Source organism: Delphinapterus leucas, chromosome 6, assembly GCF_059928025.1.
Source record: "Delphinapterus leucas isolate spDelLeu-1000000601 "Yukka" chromosome 6, BTC_Dleu_Yukka2, whole genome shotgun sequence".
NCBI lineage: Eukaryota > Metazoa > Chordata > Mammalia > Artiodactyla > Monodontidae > Delphinapterus > Delphinapterus leucas.
Window position 1 is genome coordinate 83117784 of NC_143134.1, and position 20662 is coordinate 83138445.

Below are 20662 nucleotides of genomic sequence, written 5' to 3' on the forward strand. Positions count from 1 at the left end.
ATAACACTTTGTTACTGACAAGTTTTAGAATGTATCGGTTCGTCAATTACCTGTTTGGGAAGATTGTAGTTAATGATTTCAAGAATGTGGCTATAAACGCCCAATTGACTCAAGAGAAGCAAATAAGTCAAGACTGACAAATGTATAGGTTCTTCATCTTATTGTGTGTGTGGTTTTTTTTTCCCTTTTAGTTATTTGTCAAGGTATAAAGAACTCTATCACTCTTAAGACAGTAAACTTCACGGGGTGTAATCTGACATGGCAGGGAGCAGATCACATGGCCAAGATCTTAAAGGTGATTTTATGTTTAAACTTTCATGAAAACATATGTGATTGAAGCACATTAATATATTGATACAGATGGCAGTTCATTTTTGTGTTTTGATACATGTGAGTGCAGCTTTAGTTTTGTTGAAAGAATATGACCAGTTTTCAGTTTGGGATTCTACCATTTAGTAAAGCTAGTCCACTTAATTTTAGAAATCAGACATTTAATATATAATACATAATAATACTTTCATGTATTTTTAGTTACTGAAAACATTGATTGTGATGCTGTGCAGAAACTATGCCATTATAGTCTTCAAGACTTAAATGAATCCGGTGTTTATAAGCTGATGTAGTTTATAAACTAATAAAAATCACTACATCAGCAATTTGTAAATACAGTTTTTAAAATAATGCCTTAACAACTTTACAGTGGTTATAATTACTGTATTTAGGCTTAAAGTTATTTAATAATTTGACATGAAGCCTTTTTAATAGTTTGCTGGTGCAGATCAGGGATAGGTAAACTATGGCTGGTGGGCCAGATCCGGCCCGTCGCCTGGTTTTGTAAAGAAAGGTTTTTTGGAACCTAGCCGCACCCATTGTTTACATGGTAGCTGTGGCTACTTTCAGCCTACGCCGGTGGGGCAGAGTAGTTGCAACAGAAACTGTGTAGCCCACAAAGCTGGAAGTGTTTAAATTTAGACTTTAGAAATTGAAGAATTCTTTGAGCCCATACAGGGCAAGTCCATTGACCCCTGGGATAGAAAGCAGTCAAGAACTTGGGTGCCAAAGCCAAATGGCCTAGGTTCAAATTCCCTTTCTCCCGTTTCATAGCTAGTGACCATGGACAAATCACTTAACCTCTATGCCTCATTATGAGGTTTAAATGAACTAATTTGTATAAATAGTGCCTGGCACATACTAAGCACTGTGTAAGTGATTGCTGTTATTTCTGCTTGTAGCTTTTATAAGTTATTGTTAATAGAAAAATGACACTAATGATTTTCCTTTTAGAGTGTCAGAGGCACTTTGAGTCTTATTTTTTCAAGAATGTAATAAGACGTTTTTCATTTAGAGTCAGTGTTCCCTGTTACCAAAATTTATTTTATAAATATAAAGAATTGAATGTCTTTAAGACAATACTTGTGGTTAAATGTCAAACCATTATTTTCCCAAGGCCCATCAAACTGGCTCTACATAGTCCAGGCCTCTGAAGTTTGTGTGCATACCCTAGGGAGCATGTGAGATCCATTTTTGTAAATATAGTTTTTAAAATAATGCCTGGGACTTCCCTGGCGGTCCAGCAGTTAACACTCTGTGCTCCCAATGCAGGAGGCCTGGTTTCGATCCCTGCTCAAGGAACTAGATCCCACATGCATGCTGTAACTAAGAGCCCACATGCCACAACTAAAAGATCTGGCATGCCGCAACTAAAGACCTGGCACAGCCAAATAAATAAATAAATATTTTTAAAAAAATAAATAAAATAATGCCTTAGGAGTTAGGAAAAGAAAATATTAGAACCTGTTTACCTTTGTATCACTTAAAAATATCTGTGTAGTTTATAATGTACATAAATTATATGTATAGAACTTCGTGTATATTATTTGTTAATGAATAAGATGCATATTAAAAAGTTTTCTTATGGGTTGCCCAGTCAGGTGTTTGGAGACCGTAGGACAGAATGATGAAATTTAGAACCTCAGCAATGATAGAATTTAGAACCAGTTTCCTGACTTAGAAGATAAGGAAAATAATTCATAGACTATAATTGAGTTGTCCAACTTTACATAAGTGTTCAAGAACAGGTCATCCAGTGGCTGGAATCTAATCACTGACCGACTAGAATCTGGGTCACTGGACTCGTAAACCAGAACTGACTGTTTAATTTCTCAGGTTGATTCTCCTGGCATATATGCTTGACGTGTGTGTGTGTAAATCTCTGACATAATAAGCCATACTCAGTAGGCACACCGTGTTTCCTTATTCAAGCATCTTAATTTCATCCCATTAAATCTTTGAAGTATCAGACTATCAGAAGGCATGAAGAAACCTGGGCTGAGAGTCTTCGTTACAGGAGACCTGATCTTGACTGTATGGCTGGTTTGAGGCGCATCACTCTGAACTGCAACACGCTTATTGGTGACCTGGGTGCAAGTGCTTTTGCAGAATCTCTTAGTGAGGATTTATGGCTTAGAGGTAAATTCTAAAATTGAAAATATTGAATTTCTAATACTATATGTGCTTAGCTTTTGGCATGATATGTTGTGATAGGATTTTTTTTAAAGCCTCATTTCTCTGACAGCTTTTATTTTGCTTTTAAACTTTCTCTAAGAGTTGCATATATCCTTTATAGAAAATACAGAGTAACAAGAGAACAATTACCTATAATCTGAATACCCAGACATAATCACTGTTCATTTTGGTGTATACACTTTCAGTCTTTTTTTTTTCTATAAATATATTTGTACCCTTAGGGATTACAAAAATAGAATTGTAGTATGCTTGCTATTTCATATTCCTGCTTTTTTCACTTAATGATGTATCATGTAGTATTCCATCGTATTGATGTCCCATAGTTTAATCAATTCTTTGCAATTAGATTTAGTTTGCTTTTCCCTGTCAGAAACAATGTGAATACGTTGTATGTACATCTCTGTGTCCATCGGGATTACTTCTGTAGAATAAGTTACTAGAAGTGGAATGACTAAGTGTGACATATTTTTAAGACTTTTGATACACATTGCCAGCTTACCATCCAGAAATGCTATGCCAATTTGTAGTCCACCCCAACAGTGGATGTGAAGCCTCCCTCTCACAAACACTGGCTTGTAGCACTTTTAAAAAACTGTAAAACTACAAAAATGAGTACCTCTCCCTTTTTTATGCAAGTAGGATTACTCCAAATTTTATAACTTTTTTCAGTTAATTTAGTATGAGCATTTTAGCAAGTCAGTAAATTTGCGTTTACTGCATCATTTTTTGTGACTGTTCAGTGTTTCATTATATGAATATGCCACAGTACACATAGCTTATCCATTCTTGTATATAAGCTATGTCCAGTTTTTTAGTTACAAATAGTACTCTGATATATATCCTTACCTATATCTCTATTTATTTTGGTTAAATTCTTAGAAAGAGAGTTGTTGGATCAAAAGGGTATAGACATTTTAAAGGCTTTTCTTACAGAATCTTGGCTTAATCTGATAGGAGAATAACCACATTTTATTTTGTATTCATTTGATTTACTAGAGAGGTTTACTGGCTGTTTGTATTAATTTGGCTAGTTGGTTACTTACACCGTGTGTCCATTCTTCTGTAGTGAGAGTTTGTAAGGGTTGTATCATATCCTGTCAGATCCATATGTCTGACTTGCTATTTCTGTGTGTCGTGGGGTGTTGAAAGACTTCTGTTATTTTAATGCAATGGTACACACAGCACTTAAAAAAAAGACTCATGATAGTTTCCTTTCATGTAATATTTTTTAATACCTGTGCTTTTGTGATGATCCCTTTGGTTTAAATGAGTAGGTTGTTCAGCCCCAGAACTACTAGAATTCATGATCATTTGTTCTGGTTTTTGTCTGACCTTTTACTGAGAGAGTTCTTGACCATGATACTTTCAAAATAGGTTTTTAGTATGTATTCTCTATTCACACATTCTTTGAATTTGTTATTATTTGTATCCTCTTAGACTTGTCTTTTTGTTCTAAAACTAACAGAACAATGGAAAAGTTGTTACATTTCTTCTATTTTGTTTTCCCCTTTTAACTAGTTTCAAGTGTGATTTGGAGCTCAAGATCATGATCAAAAGAATGCAGTGCATTTCTGAGCTCCACCAGTTTTTGCTTGTGAGGTTTACATGCCACTGCCGCCCTTGCTAATTATGAACTGAGATTCATTTTGTGATATTTTTTTTGTTCATAGGTTATATACAGTTATTCTTCAGTTCTTTAATTGTAAAATATGTTGGATGATTTATTGGCACTAAAGGCAGTGTTATCATTGCACATCCAAGAAGAGGTTTTTAAATTGGATCATGCATTATGTGTGTGTGTATACGTTTCTGTTTTTTTCCATACCCAAAATTACAAACCTGCCATGACTGGTCTTGTGCAGGACTCTTCCACACGTGAGAAAATGAGAGTTGTCTATATGTCAAATCTGTATAGAGTTAGCAAGTGACCTTTTGTCTTTCATCCAAAGCACTTGACCTGCAGCAGTGTGGCCTAACCAGTGAAGGAGCAAAGGCTTTACTAAAGGCCCTTGAAACCAACAGAACTCTGGTCGTTTTGGATATAAGAAAAAACCCACTTGTCGGTATGTGGTCACTTTTTTTTTTAAATTGATTAACACATAGCAAAACAAAAAGAATTTTTTCACGTATTGACAGTTTTTAAAACTTCATGTGTTTAACTTTCCTGATCGTATACAGTTGGTCCTTGACCGACGTGGGGGTCGGGGATGCCACCCCCCAAGCAGTTGAAAACCTGGGTATAAGTTTATAGTCAGTGGTTCCACATCTGTGGATTCAACCATCCTTGGATCGTGTAGGACGATAGTACGTATTTATTGAAAAATATCTGTGTGTCAGTGGACCCGCGAGGTTCAAACCCATGTTGTTCAAGCGTCAACTGTACTTTTCTAATGTTGCACTTCCTGTACATTTTTAGCAGATAATTTACCAATTAAAGTGAGTTATACTTGTACATTTTTCTTATCTCTACCCTGAATAGAGGTGAACCTAGATACTAAGCTTGCTTCCACCAAGAGCATTATTTCCTTCTTGTGCAACCTCTGAATTCTTGCAAGGAGTACTTTATTCATTTGTCAGTTTAACAATATTTTTAATACCTTCTGTGTGCCAGGTACGGGTTTAGGCACTAGGGAAAAAGCAGTGAACCAGACAGACAAAAGCCTTGCCCTCATGGCGCTTACATTCTAGTGAAGGAGTTCAGATAGAAATGAGTAAACAGATAAGTAATATAATTTTAGATAGAGGGAAGTGCAGAAATATCTTAATGTAAGGAGAGTGGCGGGGGGCAGGTAGGACTCCATTGGATAGGTTTGTTAGGGGACAGCTTCACTGGAGAAGTGGCATTTGAACGGAGACCTGAATGAAGAGAGGAGCAAGCCATGGAAGATATGCGGTAAGCACATTCCAGGACAAGGAGGCAATGCGTATGCAGGCATGTAGGTGGGGGGAGTATTTAAGGAAAAGCAAGGAGGCCGACATGGCCAGAGCACTGAGTGAAGAAGAGTGTGGTATGACATGAGGTCAAGGAGCTAGCCAGGGGTCTGCTCTTGTAAAGTCTTGAAGGCCAGAGTAAAGATGTGGATTATTCTAAATGAGTAGACAGTTTTGAACTGGAAAAAGGCATGATCCAAATAGTATCTCAATAAGATGACCTGGTATAGAGAATAGACTTGGGGGGATAAAGAAGAGAAACAGGGAGACCAGTTAGGAGACTATCACAGTGGTCCAAATAAGAGATGTTTATGGCTTAGCTTAGGCTGGAAGTTTGGAGCAAGTGAAAAGTGGTTGAATTCAGGTTGTGTTTTGAGGGTGTAGCTAACAAGGCTTGCCGATAGATTAGATGTGGGGTATGAAGGGAATAGTAACAAGGAGACAAGTCGTTGATGATTATGTGTGCAACTGGGTGGTATCACATAGAAGGGAGCTGATGGGAGGAGCGGCTTTTGAGGGAATATCAGGACTTTGGCTTGATATCTTAGATGCCCTTTAGGTATCTAAGTGTCTGGACGGTGCTCAGACTGTACTTTCTATCCAAAGGTATCCAAAGCCGCTTTAGATGCAAAATGTTTAAAGTTGACCTTTGCTGCTGCCAAAATAGTAGCCATTGGGGGCAGTCTGCAAGGTGGCATCTTAGGTTTCTGAGGAAGAAACTAGAATACACAAAGGGGGAAATAAGTGTATAATTACGTAATGTAGATTTCATATTTAAATTTATGGGAAGAGCAATAATTAGTTGGCTTTTGGTTTTAAATGGAAATAGCTACTCATTGGGAAATAATTATTCTAATTTCAATTTATTTTACTTTAGATCATTCTGTGATGAAATCAGTTATCAAAAAAGTTCTCCAGAATGGAAGGAGTGCCAAGTCAGAGGTATATAATGTGTTTTAGTTCTCTCGGAATAATTTCTCTTTAATGGTTTGTTTTTCTTTCTTCCTTAAAAGAAAATTATCAGGGTACTTTCTGCCATCTTAAAACTAAGTTTTTAGTCAAATCAAATGGCTTTTCTGTCTTTGAAAATGTTGTGTGATTCTTTAACTTAGGTTCTGAGAAATGCAGATTGAAAACCTTTTATTAACTTAAAATATCTTAATTTCCAGTTAAGATCAAACCCTCATAAATTACCTGGAACTTAAATGGCATATTTATTATTTCTCAGTACCAGTGGATAACTTCTCCATCTGTGAAGGAACCATCCAAAGCTGCTAGACAGAAAAAGAGAACTATAATTTTGGGAAGTGGTCGAAAAGGAAAAGCTACTATTAGAATTGGTAACTTTTTCTTGTTTTTAATGCTACTAGAATTTATACCCCTTATGTTTTCCAGTGTGCTAAAATTAAAACAGCCAATATTAATCACATGCATATTAGGAGGACTATAATTATTTTGATACTTATGAGAATTTACAGAATGTAGATATAATAAATGAATTTAAAGAGATATTAATATTAACCAACATTATTGTTTAGATTTCATAAAAAGTTCATTATTTTGAAAATATTTCCTGGTTGATGATTACTTCTAATACTTTGCAATTGAAATTTGGGGTGCACTTTGATGATAATTTTAGTAGTGGTGCTTTTGAGGGATGATTTTTTTTTTTAATGCAGAATTACCTTTTGCGCTATAAGAAACAAAATTTCTTCCCAGTTCCAACCTTCCCATTGTTCCCTTCTTCTTTCTTAGAAATTCTTACCTAAATTTTTGATTCAGGTAATATCTTGTTTCTCTCAATGATAACCAAAACTTGAAATATGTATTATCCTTATAAAAGACTTCTACAGACAAGTTTATTGACCTAGATGGAACATTTTAGAAAAACATTTTCTAAATGTTTACTGTAATGTGTATTTAATTTTCCAAATGATAGTTAACCCATAAACTGTAAAATGATAGATTTTACAACTAAGCCTATAATTTTGTTACCAAATGTAATAAAAAGCTTTTAAAACCCTTTAACAATCAATGGAATAAGTTTCACATTTCTCCTGAATATATAAATGTGGTGTAATTCACTTCTACTGATAACATTTGTATTGTTTCTAAGAGACCGTAACTTTTTATTTTCTGGAACATATTATCTTTAGTCACAAATAGTCTTTTTTTGTTGTTGATAAGAATGAATAGCAGGAGCAGCATTTGTGAAACCAAATCTAATATGAAACTGACTCTTTCTTGTGAGTAAATTTGAATTTTGAAACAGTAAAACAATAAGGTTTAATATAAAGCAAAATAAATTTTTTATGTTTATGATCTGCCAATTTCCCAAAAAAAGTTTTGTGGTGACTTTAGTTATACACCAGATACATTAAAAATCACCAATGGACAACAACACATCTTTTATTTAGGTGCCATCTGAAAGTTTTAAAAATTTGTTGACTTAATATCACTGAACTGTCCACTTTAAAATGGTTAAAATGATAAATTTTCTGTTTTGTGTATTTTACCACAATTTTTAAAAAACATGTTGTTTGAAGATTTTTAGGTTTTATAAAGGTATTGTATTAGCATAAGAATGAAAAATTTAAAAGACTACCTCTAGTCTCATTATCCTATCAAGCAATATTTACATTTTTATTTTCTCTTCCTGTTGTCTATAAACATAATTCCACATTATGGAATTATGTGGAATATAATTTAATATATTTGCCATTAAATATAATATAATATAATTTGCTTATATATATAATATATATATTTATTTGCTTAAATATATAATATATATTTGCCATTCTTAAATATAATTTGCCATTCTTATCTTTTCATATTAAATTTAAATTTTATGATTCATAGTTATACTTTTTAACATTGTATTCACAAGTTTTCATTGAGTTGTTCAATTTTTTAAATTGGTGAAAAATTGGAAATAACCTAAAATAAACTATTGTAAACATCTTCATAAATACAGCCTTTTTTTTTTCTACTTAAAGTTGTATGTTTTTGATTCTCCATTAATCAACTTGCTCGGACAATAGTGTATTAAATAGAAGTTGTTAAGAGTGTTTATTAAATGAAAAAAAAGCTTATGACTTGTCTGCCAGTTATTTCAAGACAGTGATATTTTAATAATCAAATAGTACATACAAAGAAGATTTGTGATATCACACTAATTACATATTATTATTAAAAATTTATATCATATGTAAAGCATTCTTAAAACAGCTAAGTTGACTTTTGCTATAATATTAGAAATAAAAATATATATAAATAAAACATGTATATGTAAAACATATTAGGAATTTTATAATATTAGTACCTGGTGGTATATAATAGGGCATCATGGAATGAGAATAAAACAATTAAATTTTTTTTTTATTTAGCATGATTAAACAAAGTGGAAATGTAACTGAAGCATACAAGCTCATTGAGCTATTTTAAGAGTAATTTTATTTCTTGGGCTTTTTTTTGTATTTGCCTCAGTTATTTGGAGACATAGAGGTAAGCCAAATCAATGACTGGGTATATAGTTAGATCCAGGTGAGTATAGGGGTGAAATAATGGTGTGAATTGTGTCACATTTATATTGTAATTATGTATGCCTAAAAAAAGATGGGAACTTTTATTAGAAATTTTTTTTAGCTCCTAACAAGAAAAGTGTGATTTTAAAAAATTTTATTACAAATATATTTTCATTCGTTTCTGAAAGTAAAGGAAGGGTATACACATACAAACCACATGCATATAAGCATTTTTTTTTTGAGGGTAATTAAGTTAGACAAAATAGAATAGCACAAAATGAACTGAGCTCCTGCATATTTTTAAGAGACATGTAAGTCACACAGGATCATGTGGTGATTATCAATAAGCTACACTCTATGAAATATTTGTCCTGTGTTACCACATGCACTCTATTTTGCACTCCATCCTAATGCTGCTAAAATATAGTAGAAAGCAGCAGCATAGCACAGGGAGATCAGCTCGGTGCTTTGCAATGACCTAGAGGGGTGGGATAGGGAGGGTGGGAGGGAGGCTCAAGAGGGAGGGGATATGGGGACATGTGTATGCATATGGTTGATTTGCTTTGTTGTGCAACAGAAACTAACACAGAATTGTGAAGCAATTATGCTCCAATAAAGATCTATTAAAATAAATAAATAAAATAAAATAAAATATAGTAAATTTGAAGGATAAATATAACCATTTTAACCTATGATGTTTGTTTTCAGTAAATACAAATTAAATATTTAAATGTGAATTTTAATATGTGGCTTGTTCTAAATAAAATATTAACACGTAGGTCTAGTTTTTGCTACCAAATATTTCATATAAAGATACTTGACTCTCTACTACTGAAATACAGGATGTCTCCACATTTCACTCTTTTATCCAGTGGGTTTCATTTGTTTTTTTGTGTGTTTTCTATATGAAATCAAATGAGCAGTGAATGTTGACAGGCTTATAGGAGGGTAACGTTGACTCACCTACCACTTGTAGTCTTATAACTTTTATTGTTTTTACATAGAAAAATTCATCTTAAATTGAAATTTTGGTCTAATTCTAAAGATTCTGTTTGGCAGAAGTCATGGGTGTGTATCTGTGTTTCTCTATCCTGGAGATTCAGAAATGCCAAAGGTGTTCTAAGAGTCAATAAACTTGAGTGTTTCTGCATGATACATAAAATGTATCATTCTTTGGGATTTTTTAAAAATTTATTTTTGCATTTCTGCACATCTCAGTACTTTTGTTTTAGTTAAAATAACTTGTTACTGTAGAGAACTTATATTTTTTAAAAATGCTGGCTTATGTAAAACCTTTTTACAAAACGATCCTCTTTTTAATGGCCTTGGCACCATTGTCAAGTGCCTGTTTGATTCCTTTCAAAGTGTACACGTGTGACAGTTGCTCTGTAGACCTTTGGTGCGTCTTGATTCCTTCTTATCATGCTTTGTCAAACATAGGCTTGGCCACAAAGAAACCTGTAAGTAATGGAAGGAAACACTCTGCTGGTAAAGAATGTTATGCTCCTGAACCTCTACCACCTGGTGTGTCTGGTTTCCTGCCGTGGCGTACTGCAGAACGTGCAAAAAGGAACAGGTAACGTGCTTGCATTCCCTGTCTTTTTCAGTCATTCAGAATTCTTTGTTTTGGAACTTCTATTATGTGGGCGGTCTCTGGTGCTTTCTATAGAGCAAAAAAGATAACTCACACATGGCTTCGGCCTAATGAGCCCTCTAAGGAAGAAAAACAAAAAATAATTGGGAGTTTCAGCTTGTTTCTCAAGTGTCACAACAGAGGTAACCCGTGGGCGTCATGAGGAGACTAAAATTATCTCCAATTGTGCAGGTGAGAAAAGTTTCACTAAAGGCAGGTGTAGTTGAGCCAAGCCCTACAGCACAGAAGTAGGAATTTGGATATGTACGAATGGGAAAAAAGACATTTTAGGCATGGGAAATAGTTTAATGCAGAATGGATGAGAAATATGGAGTAGATCTATTCTAAACCAACTGGCTTAACTCAGTAAATCAGCTTTAGTGAGTCAAACTAGCTTTAGCTGATTACTTATCCAGGGGATAGCTGTTCAGAGTAATTTTTGTCATAGAACTGTAAATAAAATGGTTGAACTATCGCTTTAGGCTTGCTAAGTGAAATAGATGGCTCTAGATGATCTTCAAGTGACTTACCTGGTAGTATTCACGAAATTGGAGGTTAACAATTGCTTAAGAAAACAAAGAGAATTGATTCTAAATAGTACTTGAAGTAGTTACTGTGTAAAATATCTGTTCAGTTGCTCATGTTAAATGGATGTTTATAATCCCCATTGGACAACCGACTACTTTTTTGCAAATGGTAATGTGAATTGCTGTTGCATAAACTATAGTGTTGAATCCCCAGTCTTTGCACTTGAGTTTAACAACCCTGTGGTTTCCTATCTTCTTTCTGAGACACTTCATCTCAGGTCCATCCTTGTCACATGGAGTGGTAAATTAGAGAATGATTAATATCACCAGTTAAAGAAGTGAGCCTGAAATCTCAACCATCCTGAACATAGGAACTGAAGGGGCCTCTCAGCAGTTCAGAGAGTTATTACCAAGCCAGTCGGCTGAATTCTGTTCAGTTTTCTCCGTAGCAGAGCCCTCCAGGTCCTTCTTTTGAGCTTATTTTCATACACAATTCTGTATGGATACTGTACATAATACTAAATAGTTGTATTAACGGCGTTTAACTGGTGATGTATTTACATCAAGATATAACTTCATTTTGTTGATATCTTTTTAGGGGTTTTCCATTCATCAGAGCTCGTGATGTATATAATCAGTTGCAGGTATGTAGCTATCATATTTATAATATATAGGGGGTTGAATTGGGAAAGGTGGATGGTCATTCTTTTTGCTTTTTAAACTGACAGAGCCTTACAAGAAGCATTTCCCTCTCTGAAATAAATCGATTTAAAACTTGTCTGGTCGCTCTCCCAATGCAACTGTGTAGTTTAAAACTTGTCTGGTTGCTCTCCCAATGCAACTGTGTAGTTGTGTGGATTTGGCACACAACTGGCAGCCTTGTGGTTATGTCTGTAAACAAGGAAGCCTGTTCTCCAGTCCGCAAATCAGCTGTTACCCAGTGAAACGAACTTGACTGCCGTTTCTGACCCCTCACATGGAGCTGTCATACTCAATAATGTTCATATGTTTTCAAGAAATGTTGTTTGTGGGCTATATGTACAAATTCCTGATCTTAAAGCCAATATAAAGCAACATAAACCAAACCTCTGCTCTCTCACCAAGGCCACACACATTCCCTCTCTTCTGGCCTCATGACAAGCTAATACTGTCAGTATCAGAATCTCCTTCCCAGTGGTCTTGGGAGACTGCATAGTTGCTCTGTGAAAGGCAACACTGCTGAGACTGAGAGAAGAGCACCTTGGGTGTCAGTCCTGCCCTTGCATGCCCAGAGGGAGGGGTGTGCGCCTCGTTCTCCTGTTGGGATTTTCCTGTGCTGCAGGGTTTGCTGCTTGTCAGAATGATGTCCTACCGACTTGTCTTCTGCGTAGTTATATAATCCCAGCACACTTCTTTATGATCTGTAGACTTTTATGGGGTCGTGACCAGGTCAGTTTTTAAATGTTTGGAAATGTCATATTGAACAACATTGCAGGGGCAGTGAAGCTTGACAGGAGAATTGTATTACTATTACACTAGTTTTGGCTTAAGGGTGATGAGAAGATGAAATTTTTGATGGGTCAGTTTTAGTTGTGTATGTGTATGTGATTTATTTTTTAAAATTCTAATGTTTATTATTCACAGCTTAGATATATTGACTTTCTGATTATTCTTCTGATTCTTTATCAGTCCCCTTACTGATGAATTCTCCTCCGAAAAACTACATTTTCTTCCAGACTGTTTTTGTCTGATGGTGAAGAATAAATTTTTCATCTGCAGTATAAAGTTGATCTGAGAAAAAATGTTTACCTTGGCTCTTCACTTGGCTTCTGCGAAAGAAACTTAATAAAATAATATGGGCAATTCCCATTACTAATCCTAACCATGTACAACAGAGGTCTATACAGTAACATAGCAAAAATAAGTTCCTGTAATTTTACTTAGTCATTGCCTGTTTTAGACTAAGGAGCAGTGAGAGACATTTATAAATAATGATACCTCAGATCACTTTTGTTAAATGTCCTCTAATATTTGGATATTTGGTATCTGTTTGTGTTATCTTTTATACAATCTTGTCTTCTTTCTTCAAGCAGTCAGAATTTCCTGTGACTGTGACAGTAGAGAGTCCTTCCTCCTCAGAAATCGAAGAGGTCGATGATTCCTCAGAAAGTGTTCAGGAAGAGCCAGAGAAAATCAATTTTAAACAAGAAGCATTGCAGGTACAAAGTTATCACTTTAAAGCTATAGAGAAGATTATTTTTCAAGTGGAAACCTGATTGCAACACTGCATAGCTTGTGTGAGGGTTCTCTTTTCCCCTCCCATCTGCATTGTATCCCCTTGAATGGTTCCTTAAGCTTAGACCAAGGTGAATGGTGAACATTTGAACTGTAAGAAATAAGAATCAAAACATGTCATTAGTAATATATTTTTCTTTCCTTAGAACCTTAGGATATTAGATTTAGGGAGAACCTTAGTGATCATACGATAAGGAAATTGAGTTCTGAATGAATATAGTCAGCTGATTCAGTGCTCTTGTTTTACAGATGAGAAAATTGGCAGTTCTAGTTCAACTCTCTTTTTATAAGAGGAAAATATGACCTCATTTTAAATAAAAGTAAAGTTGAAAAAAGTTTTAATGTTGATATTCTCCTTTCCTAAAAAAAAAAATATCAAGAAGCTATATTACCTAATAAACCTGATATCTAATGTCATTCCATACTTTTGTTTGTATGGACAGAAAAGAAAAATTGATTTTCATAACAAATTTTTGAACCTCAAAAATAATACATTTATTTTATTTCAACTTTAATGCAGAGCTGAAAATTTCTAGTAAATAAGGGAACACCATTTGGGGGGACCTTGTCTTTGTGCTACAAAGTCCATGTTTAATTTTAAAAAATTATTTAATATGATTTTCTTTTCATATGAAACATGAAACTTGACAGGTTTCAGAACTAATTATTCCATTATTGTAGGACTATGGAAATTACTATTTGATTTTCAAAAGAGAAAGTTAGATTTTTATTTTTTTAATTAAAATTAATGATAATATAGAGAAATTTTAAGAAAAGAACTTAGAAAATTATGAAATGTTAGAGGAGTAATCTATAGTTCATTTAGAGTTACCCCCTTTTGTTTTATAAATGAGCACCTAAAATTTGTAGCACGTAAGTGGTTTATTAGTAAGTTGCAGAGTACGACAAGACCCTAGAGCATCTAACCCACGTTCCTTGTCATTTTAGTTGTGTTGTGTCCATTTCCTTCACGAGTAGACCAGGAGATTGTATTTCTAAAAGCAATTATAGACACTGGGGAAGACCAAGAAGTTTAAGCACTGGGACCACAGAATAGCAGATTCAGAATATGCACTGAGAGCCCTTTCAGCTCTTGTCTGTTTTGACAATACCCTAAAATGATGGTACCAAAGTGTTTAAGTATATAAGCCCACAACAATCAAGAGACTTCAACATAGTTTTGAAAGACGGAAGACAAGTGGAAGAGTGTGAAACTGAAGCAGTAGAACAGAGGAAAACCATCATCTAGAATATGCACACGGACCACCTTCAACTGAGGAGGAATCTGACCCCACCTGCAGAAGCAGCTCCGTGCTCAGATGCACGTGTAGGAGAGAGGGTGGAGTTAGTTAAAAGCGTGACTCAAATAGGGGAGCTCATTGAAGGGTTGTGTTTGGAGGAGTGGACTCCCAGCCCCGCCCTCACGCTCCTGAAATGAGATGATTTCATTTTGAAAACAGTGAAACTGGGGAGAACTAAGGCAGCTAGTGTGAGTTTTTACACCCTAGAAAGGAGTGTTTCGGGGGGATGCTATTACAGTTACTCCCAGGTTCTTCCTGCATAAGAAGCCAATCAGCTGTTGACTTTAGGGAGCTTTCTGCACTCATTCTTAAATAGAAAATAACTGTCATTTGCCTGATAGTTGAGTAAAGCTTGCAACATGAGAGAGGGGGAAAAAGAGTGAAAACATATCCTAGTAGGACCAGGGACAATTTAGGGAACAAAATAATTTAATAAAAACCCCTAATTAGTATCCTGAGAGAGGTTTAAAAAGAGCTAGCAACTATAAAATAAGACTGGGGGTTAATTAAAAAGAGAATGGTCAGAAAGCAAAAGAGGTCTCTTGGAAATGAAAATATGGTTGCTGAAATAAATTCAGTAAGAATTAAAAAAAATTCTCAGTATATAAAAAAGTAAGACATAATGGAAAATGTGATAGAAATATGTTAGAGAGGCTGCATCTAGGAGATCCAACATGTTACTATTAGAAACTTTAGACCCACAAAAAGATGGAGGGAAGCTGTCAAAGGGCAAGAAAATTCCCCACAGCTGAAAGTAAACATCAGGCCTCAGATTGAAAATAGCTGCAAGATGAACAAAAATAGACTCATACCTAGACACCCTTCATTGTGAAATTTTAAAATACTGAAAAAATAAAATAGAATAAACTACTGAGAGGATACATCCATTCCAGAGAGAAAAATACTGGTCACCTAAAAAAAAAGTTAAAATCTGACTTTATCATAGTTGTCATCAGCACCTTGGATCCTGGAAGGCATTAGAAAGGTACCTCCGAAGTTTTTCAGGCACATAATTTTCCCCCTAAGGTTCTGTATCCAGCCAAACTATCAGTCATAAGTGGAGGCTGAATAAGATATTTTGTACGTAATTGGAAAATTTTACCTCCTGTGCTACACCTTAAGCTATTTATAGAAATAATCCAGCAAAATGAGGGAATAAACCAAGAAGGAAGGTAATAGGGGATTCAGTGCAGAGAGCAGCTAGTCTAGATTTGAGAGGCTTCTGTTGAGATTGTGTGATTGAGAGCTTAGGAACACCTTGAGACATATTGTACTTACTAGGTATTAGGCACTGTTGGAAGGGAGGAGGGAGAGGAAGAGGAGAAGGAACTTGAACTCCAGAGGAGGAAAGGCTATACTGACATAAACATGAAGCAAACTAAACTATGGTTGATTTTTAACCTACCATTGGTGAGCAAGAGAAGAATCCACTTAGACTTGACACTATAGATGTCCCCCTTTTCAGCGACACACGGGGGTAATGACCACCTATCTAATTTGTGGTCCAAACCAGAACACTTCAATAGTGTAAGGAGGCGCTCTAATGCTGTACCATCAGGACAACAGGTATAAACTGGAACAGCCCAAGGCAGCTTGGGGTATGTGGTCACCCTACACAAGGGCAGTGACACTGCAACAGTATAGAAGGAGGTATAGTCTATACACAGAGACACAATACATCTGCAGTGGGCAATATTAATTTAATTGTAATAATGGAAATACTATCTTGGTTTGCAGCTTTTATTGTCAACTTGCATGTAATAACGAATAACTAACCTAAACTATACTTAGTATGTATTAGTATTAACTTGGTATGTGCTGAAATGTATTGTGTACTAGTATGTACTTAGTATATATTATGCTCTAAGTGTTTTTGCATATATTAACTCATTTAATCCTCTGAATAGCCTTACGAGGTTGGTGCTAATATCATTCCCACTTTTCAGAAAAGGAAGCTAAGACAGGGAAGGAACTTGCCCAGACTGTACCTAATTTAGGGCTGGATTGAGGCTTTGAGTTTAGGCGCTCTGCCTGTTCCCTTAAACATTACTCCGTACTGACTCTTAAATAACGGAAGACTTAACTGCACATAGAACAGAATATAAATTTCAACTTTGACAATGTAAAAGCTAGGTTTGGAAGGTAGACAGGAGGTAGAAAAAAGGGAAGATGGTATGAATGTCCTCATTTTACAAAGCCTGACGTTGAGAGAGTTTATAGTTGATCAACAATGTAGGTTTTTCCAAAATTCAAAAAGAGTCATGTACCAAAATGTTCATTGCAGCTCTATTTACAATAGCCCAGAGATGGAAACAACCTAAGCGCCCATCATCGGATGAATGGATAAAGAAGATGTGGCACATATATACAATGGAATATTACTCAGCCTTAAAAAGAAATGAAATTGAGCTATTTGTAATGAGATGGATAGACCTAGAGTCTGTCATACAGAGTGAAGTAAGTCAGAAAGAAAAAGACAAATACCGTATGCTAACACATATATATGGGATTTAAGGGGAAAAAAAAAAAATGTCATGAAGAACCTAGGGGTAAGACAGGAATAAAGACGCAGACCTACTGGAGAACCGACTTGAGGATATGGGGAGGGGGAAGGGTGAGCTTTGACAGGGCGAGAGAGAGTCATGGACATATACACACTAACAAACGTAGTAAGGTAGATAGCTAGGGGGAAGCAGCCGCAAGGCACAGGGATATTAGCTCGGTGCTTTGTGACAGCCTGGAGGGGTGGGATAGGGAGAGTGGGAGGGAGGGAGACGCAAGAGGGAAGACATATGGGAACATATGTATATGTATAACTGATTCACTTTGTTATAAAGCAGAAACTAACACACCATTGTAAAGCAATTATACCCCAATAAAGATGTTTAAAAAAATAAAAAAAAATAAAAACAAACAATGTAGGTTTTTAAGTATATCACTACAAGTCAAAGAGATCATGAACAGTGGAATAACTAATCATGACATAACTTTACTGAGCAGTGTGGACATAGGAAAGAGTGTAAAGGAACTAAACCCTTACTTAGTAAATTAGAAAGTTAACAGATAATGCCTCAAATTTAGTGAGAAAATAGTTATGTAAGAGTATTACTTGGAAATGGAGAAGAATTCAAAACAACAATAGTTGGACTTCCCTGGTGGTGCAGTGGTTAAGAATCCACCTGCCAATGCAGGGGACATGGGTTTGAGCCCTGGTCCGGGAAGATCCCACATGCTGCAGAGCGACGAAGCCCGTGCGCCACAACTACGGAGCCTGCGAGGCACACCTACTGAAGCCCGCGCGCCTAGAGCCTGTGCTCCACAACAAGAGAAGCCACCGCAATGAGAAGCCCACGCACCGCAACGAAGAGTAGCCCCCGCTCACCGCAACTAGAGAAAGCCTGCAGGCAACAATGAAGACCCAACACAGCCAAAAATAAATAAATAATAATTTAAAAATTTAAAAATAACAATAGTTGACTTAAACCTCATAAAAAAAGGAAATCCAACCAGCCAGTAAACACGGAAAAGCGTATGACTTCATTAAGTAATAAGGGAAAAGTGAGTCAAAACCAGTGAAACTACATGCCAATCAGATTGACAAATACATAAATAAAGTGTGGTAGTATCAGGTATTGTAGACCTGGAGTACTATGGGAATCTTCTACCCTGCTTATACTGGAGTATAAATCAACACAACTACTTTGGAAAGCATTTAGCACTCTCCATCAACTGAAGGTATATAAATACCCTGTGACCCAGCAGCCCTCACCCCCGCCCTGTATAAATGCACCAGGATAACCGGTACAGCAGGATTCGTGTGCATTATTTGCATTAGCACAAACTGAAAAAAATACAAATGTCCATTAAGAGTCAAAAATTAAATAAGGGCTTCCCTGGTGGCGCAGTGGTTGAGGGTCCGCCTGCCGATGCAGGGGACACGGGTTCGTGCCCTGGTCTGGGAAGATCCCACATGCCGCGGAGCGGCTGGGCCCGTGAGCCATGGCCGCTGAGCCTGCGCATCTGGAGCCTGTGCTCTGCAACGGGAGAGGCCACAACAGTGAGAGGCCCGCATACCACACACACACAAAAAAAAATTAAATAAATTATGTGTATTCGTACAGTGAGAAAACTATCAAGCAATAAAATTGAATGAACTAGAGCTACAGGCAGCAATGTGGATGAATTTTTTAAACCGATGTTGAGTGAAAGAAATAAGATAGAAAAGCCTTCATATACTATGATCCTCTACATAAAGTTAGATGTTGACAAAACTAAACTATTTTGTTAGGGATGCATGCAGGTTAAGGGAAGTGATTGTCAAGAAGTGAGGATGGTGTTTAACTGGGAAGAGGGAAGGAGCTTGTGATGAGAAAAGGATATGGGGGTTTTTTGAGATGCTGACAAGTGTCAATACTTTGAGATTTGAGTAGTGGTTATGTAAGGATTATCTTTTTATTTGTCACATTGACAGTTTTTTTCTGTGCGCTTCTCAGTACGCATATCGTATTTTACAGTTAAAAATCTGTTTAAAGAATCGGTCGCTTCTTGAGTGCTGGATGTGGGAGTGGGATGAGACCATTTCATTTTAAGCCCTTCACTACTGTTTGCATTCGCATGTTCATTCATTCAGCATTAATTGAACATATTCTATATACCAAGCACTCTTCTAATTTTATATGTGTTTTAATTCATGTAATCCTCACGAGAGCTCTGTGATATGGGAGCTTATCTCCATTTTATAGATGAGGAAGTTGAGACCTAGAGTTACAGAACTTGTCCAAGGTTATATAGCTAATGGGTAGGGCCAGGCCCATTTGCCTCAGAGAATCTGAATTTTTTAAATATAATCTAAAAGAGAATTTAATTACTAATTATAAGCAAAAAAATTGTACGCAAAAAAATTGTACATTAAAGAAGATGACAAGTTTTCATCTATCCAGTTAGAAAAAAACATACAGTCTATCTTTCACACACATACATCTTGTATTGGCAGGGATTTTCCTTATTAAGCAATAATTTATTGACCGTCTACTTTGTGCTAGGCACAGGTGCTGGGGATAAACAATAAAATACACTCCTTTCTTCAAATAACTTGCACTCTAAGTGAGGAGGTAAGCCAACAGTTATAGTAGAGGTTATATACCAAGTGATACATCACTGATGGCAGTATAAAATCTTAGAAATCTTTTGGAAAGAAGTTTGGAGATAGGTACCTCAGAGCCTTAAAAATGTTCATTTGCTTTGATCTCAAACTCATTTTTATGGATTTATTGCAAGAACGTCATTCTCAATGTGGAAAAAAGCCTTCATGCATAAAAACGGTTATTTTGTCTTATAATATTGAAAAGTTGGAGAGAATTTAAATATGTAAAATGGTTAACCAGTAAACCTACTCAGTGGAATATTTTGTAGCCCACAAAAAAAATCAAGGTTATGAATCCCCTGATTATATGAGAAATGATTTATTTCAATGTTAAATGGAAAAAAGTTGAACATAAAATTTAACATGCAATATGATGGGAGCTTTGTCCCAGAAAAATCACCCTAGCCGGTGTACAGAAGGGAGGAAGGAGAGCAGATGAGAGGAAGGAAAATTATTCCAAAGCCTTATCATTAGTCTTACTTAAGTAATAGAATATCAAGCAGTTTTACTTTGTAACTTTTTTGGTTCCATATTTCCGTGTAAGGGACATGAATTATGAATACTTTGTAGGAGGAGGGTACACTTTTTCACAAAAATTTAACACTGTGTTCTAATTCCCTCCACTAGAGGGAGAAACTATTTCATGTAATTGCACTTTGATGTGCTATTTAGAACCAGTCAGGAATTTTTAGTCTACTTTCCTCTGATTGTGGTGAGGTTTTTTTGTTTGTTTGCTTATTTGTTTAGAATTTCTTTGAAATCAGTTTTAGAAAATTTATTAAACCATTATATTAAAAGCA

General features: G+C 35.7%; 1 protein-coding gene across 5 annotated transcripts in view; it reads left to right on the forward strand.

The window, feature by feature from the left end:
- CEP78 (centrosomal protein 78) overlaps window positions 1-20662 on the forward strand; it is a 40415-nt gene that overhangs the window by 4978 nt on the left and 14775 nt on the right. For 4 of the 5 annotated variants that reach the window (XM_022573462.3, XM_022573463.3, XM_089913326.1 and 1 more), the window contains exons 4-11: window positions 192-295; window positions 2295-2469; window positions 4476-4589; window positions 6335-6399; window positions 6686-6797; window positions 10425-10560; window positions 11743-11788; window positions 13214-13342. In XM_022573462.3, the coding sequence (XP_022429170.2) occupies window positions 192-295; window positions 2295-2469; window positions 4476-4589; window positions 6335-6399; window positions 6686-6797; window positions 10425-10560; window positions 11743-11788; window positions 13214-13342 (881 nt within the window). The remainder of the gene's footprint in view (window positions 1-191; window positions 296-2294; window positions 2470-4475; window positions 4590-6334; window positions 6400-6685; window positions 6798-10424; window positions 10561-11742; window positions 11789-13213; window positions 13343-20662) is intronic. The other variant, XM_089913325.1, reaches the window with a different exon arrangement.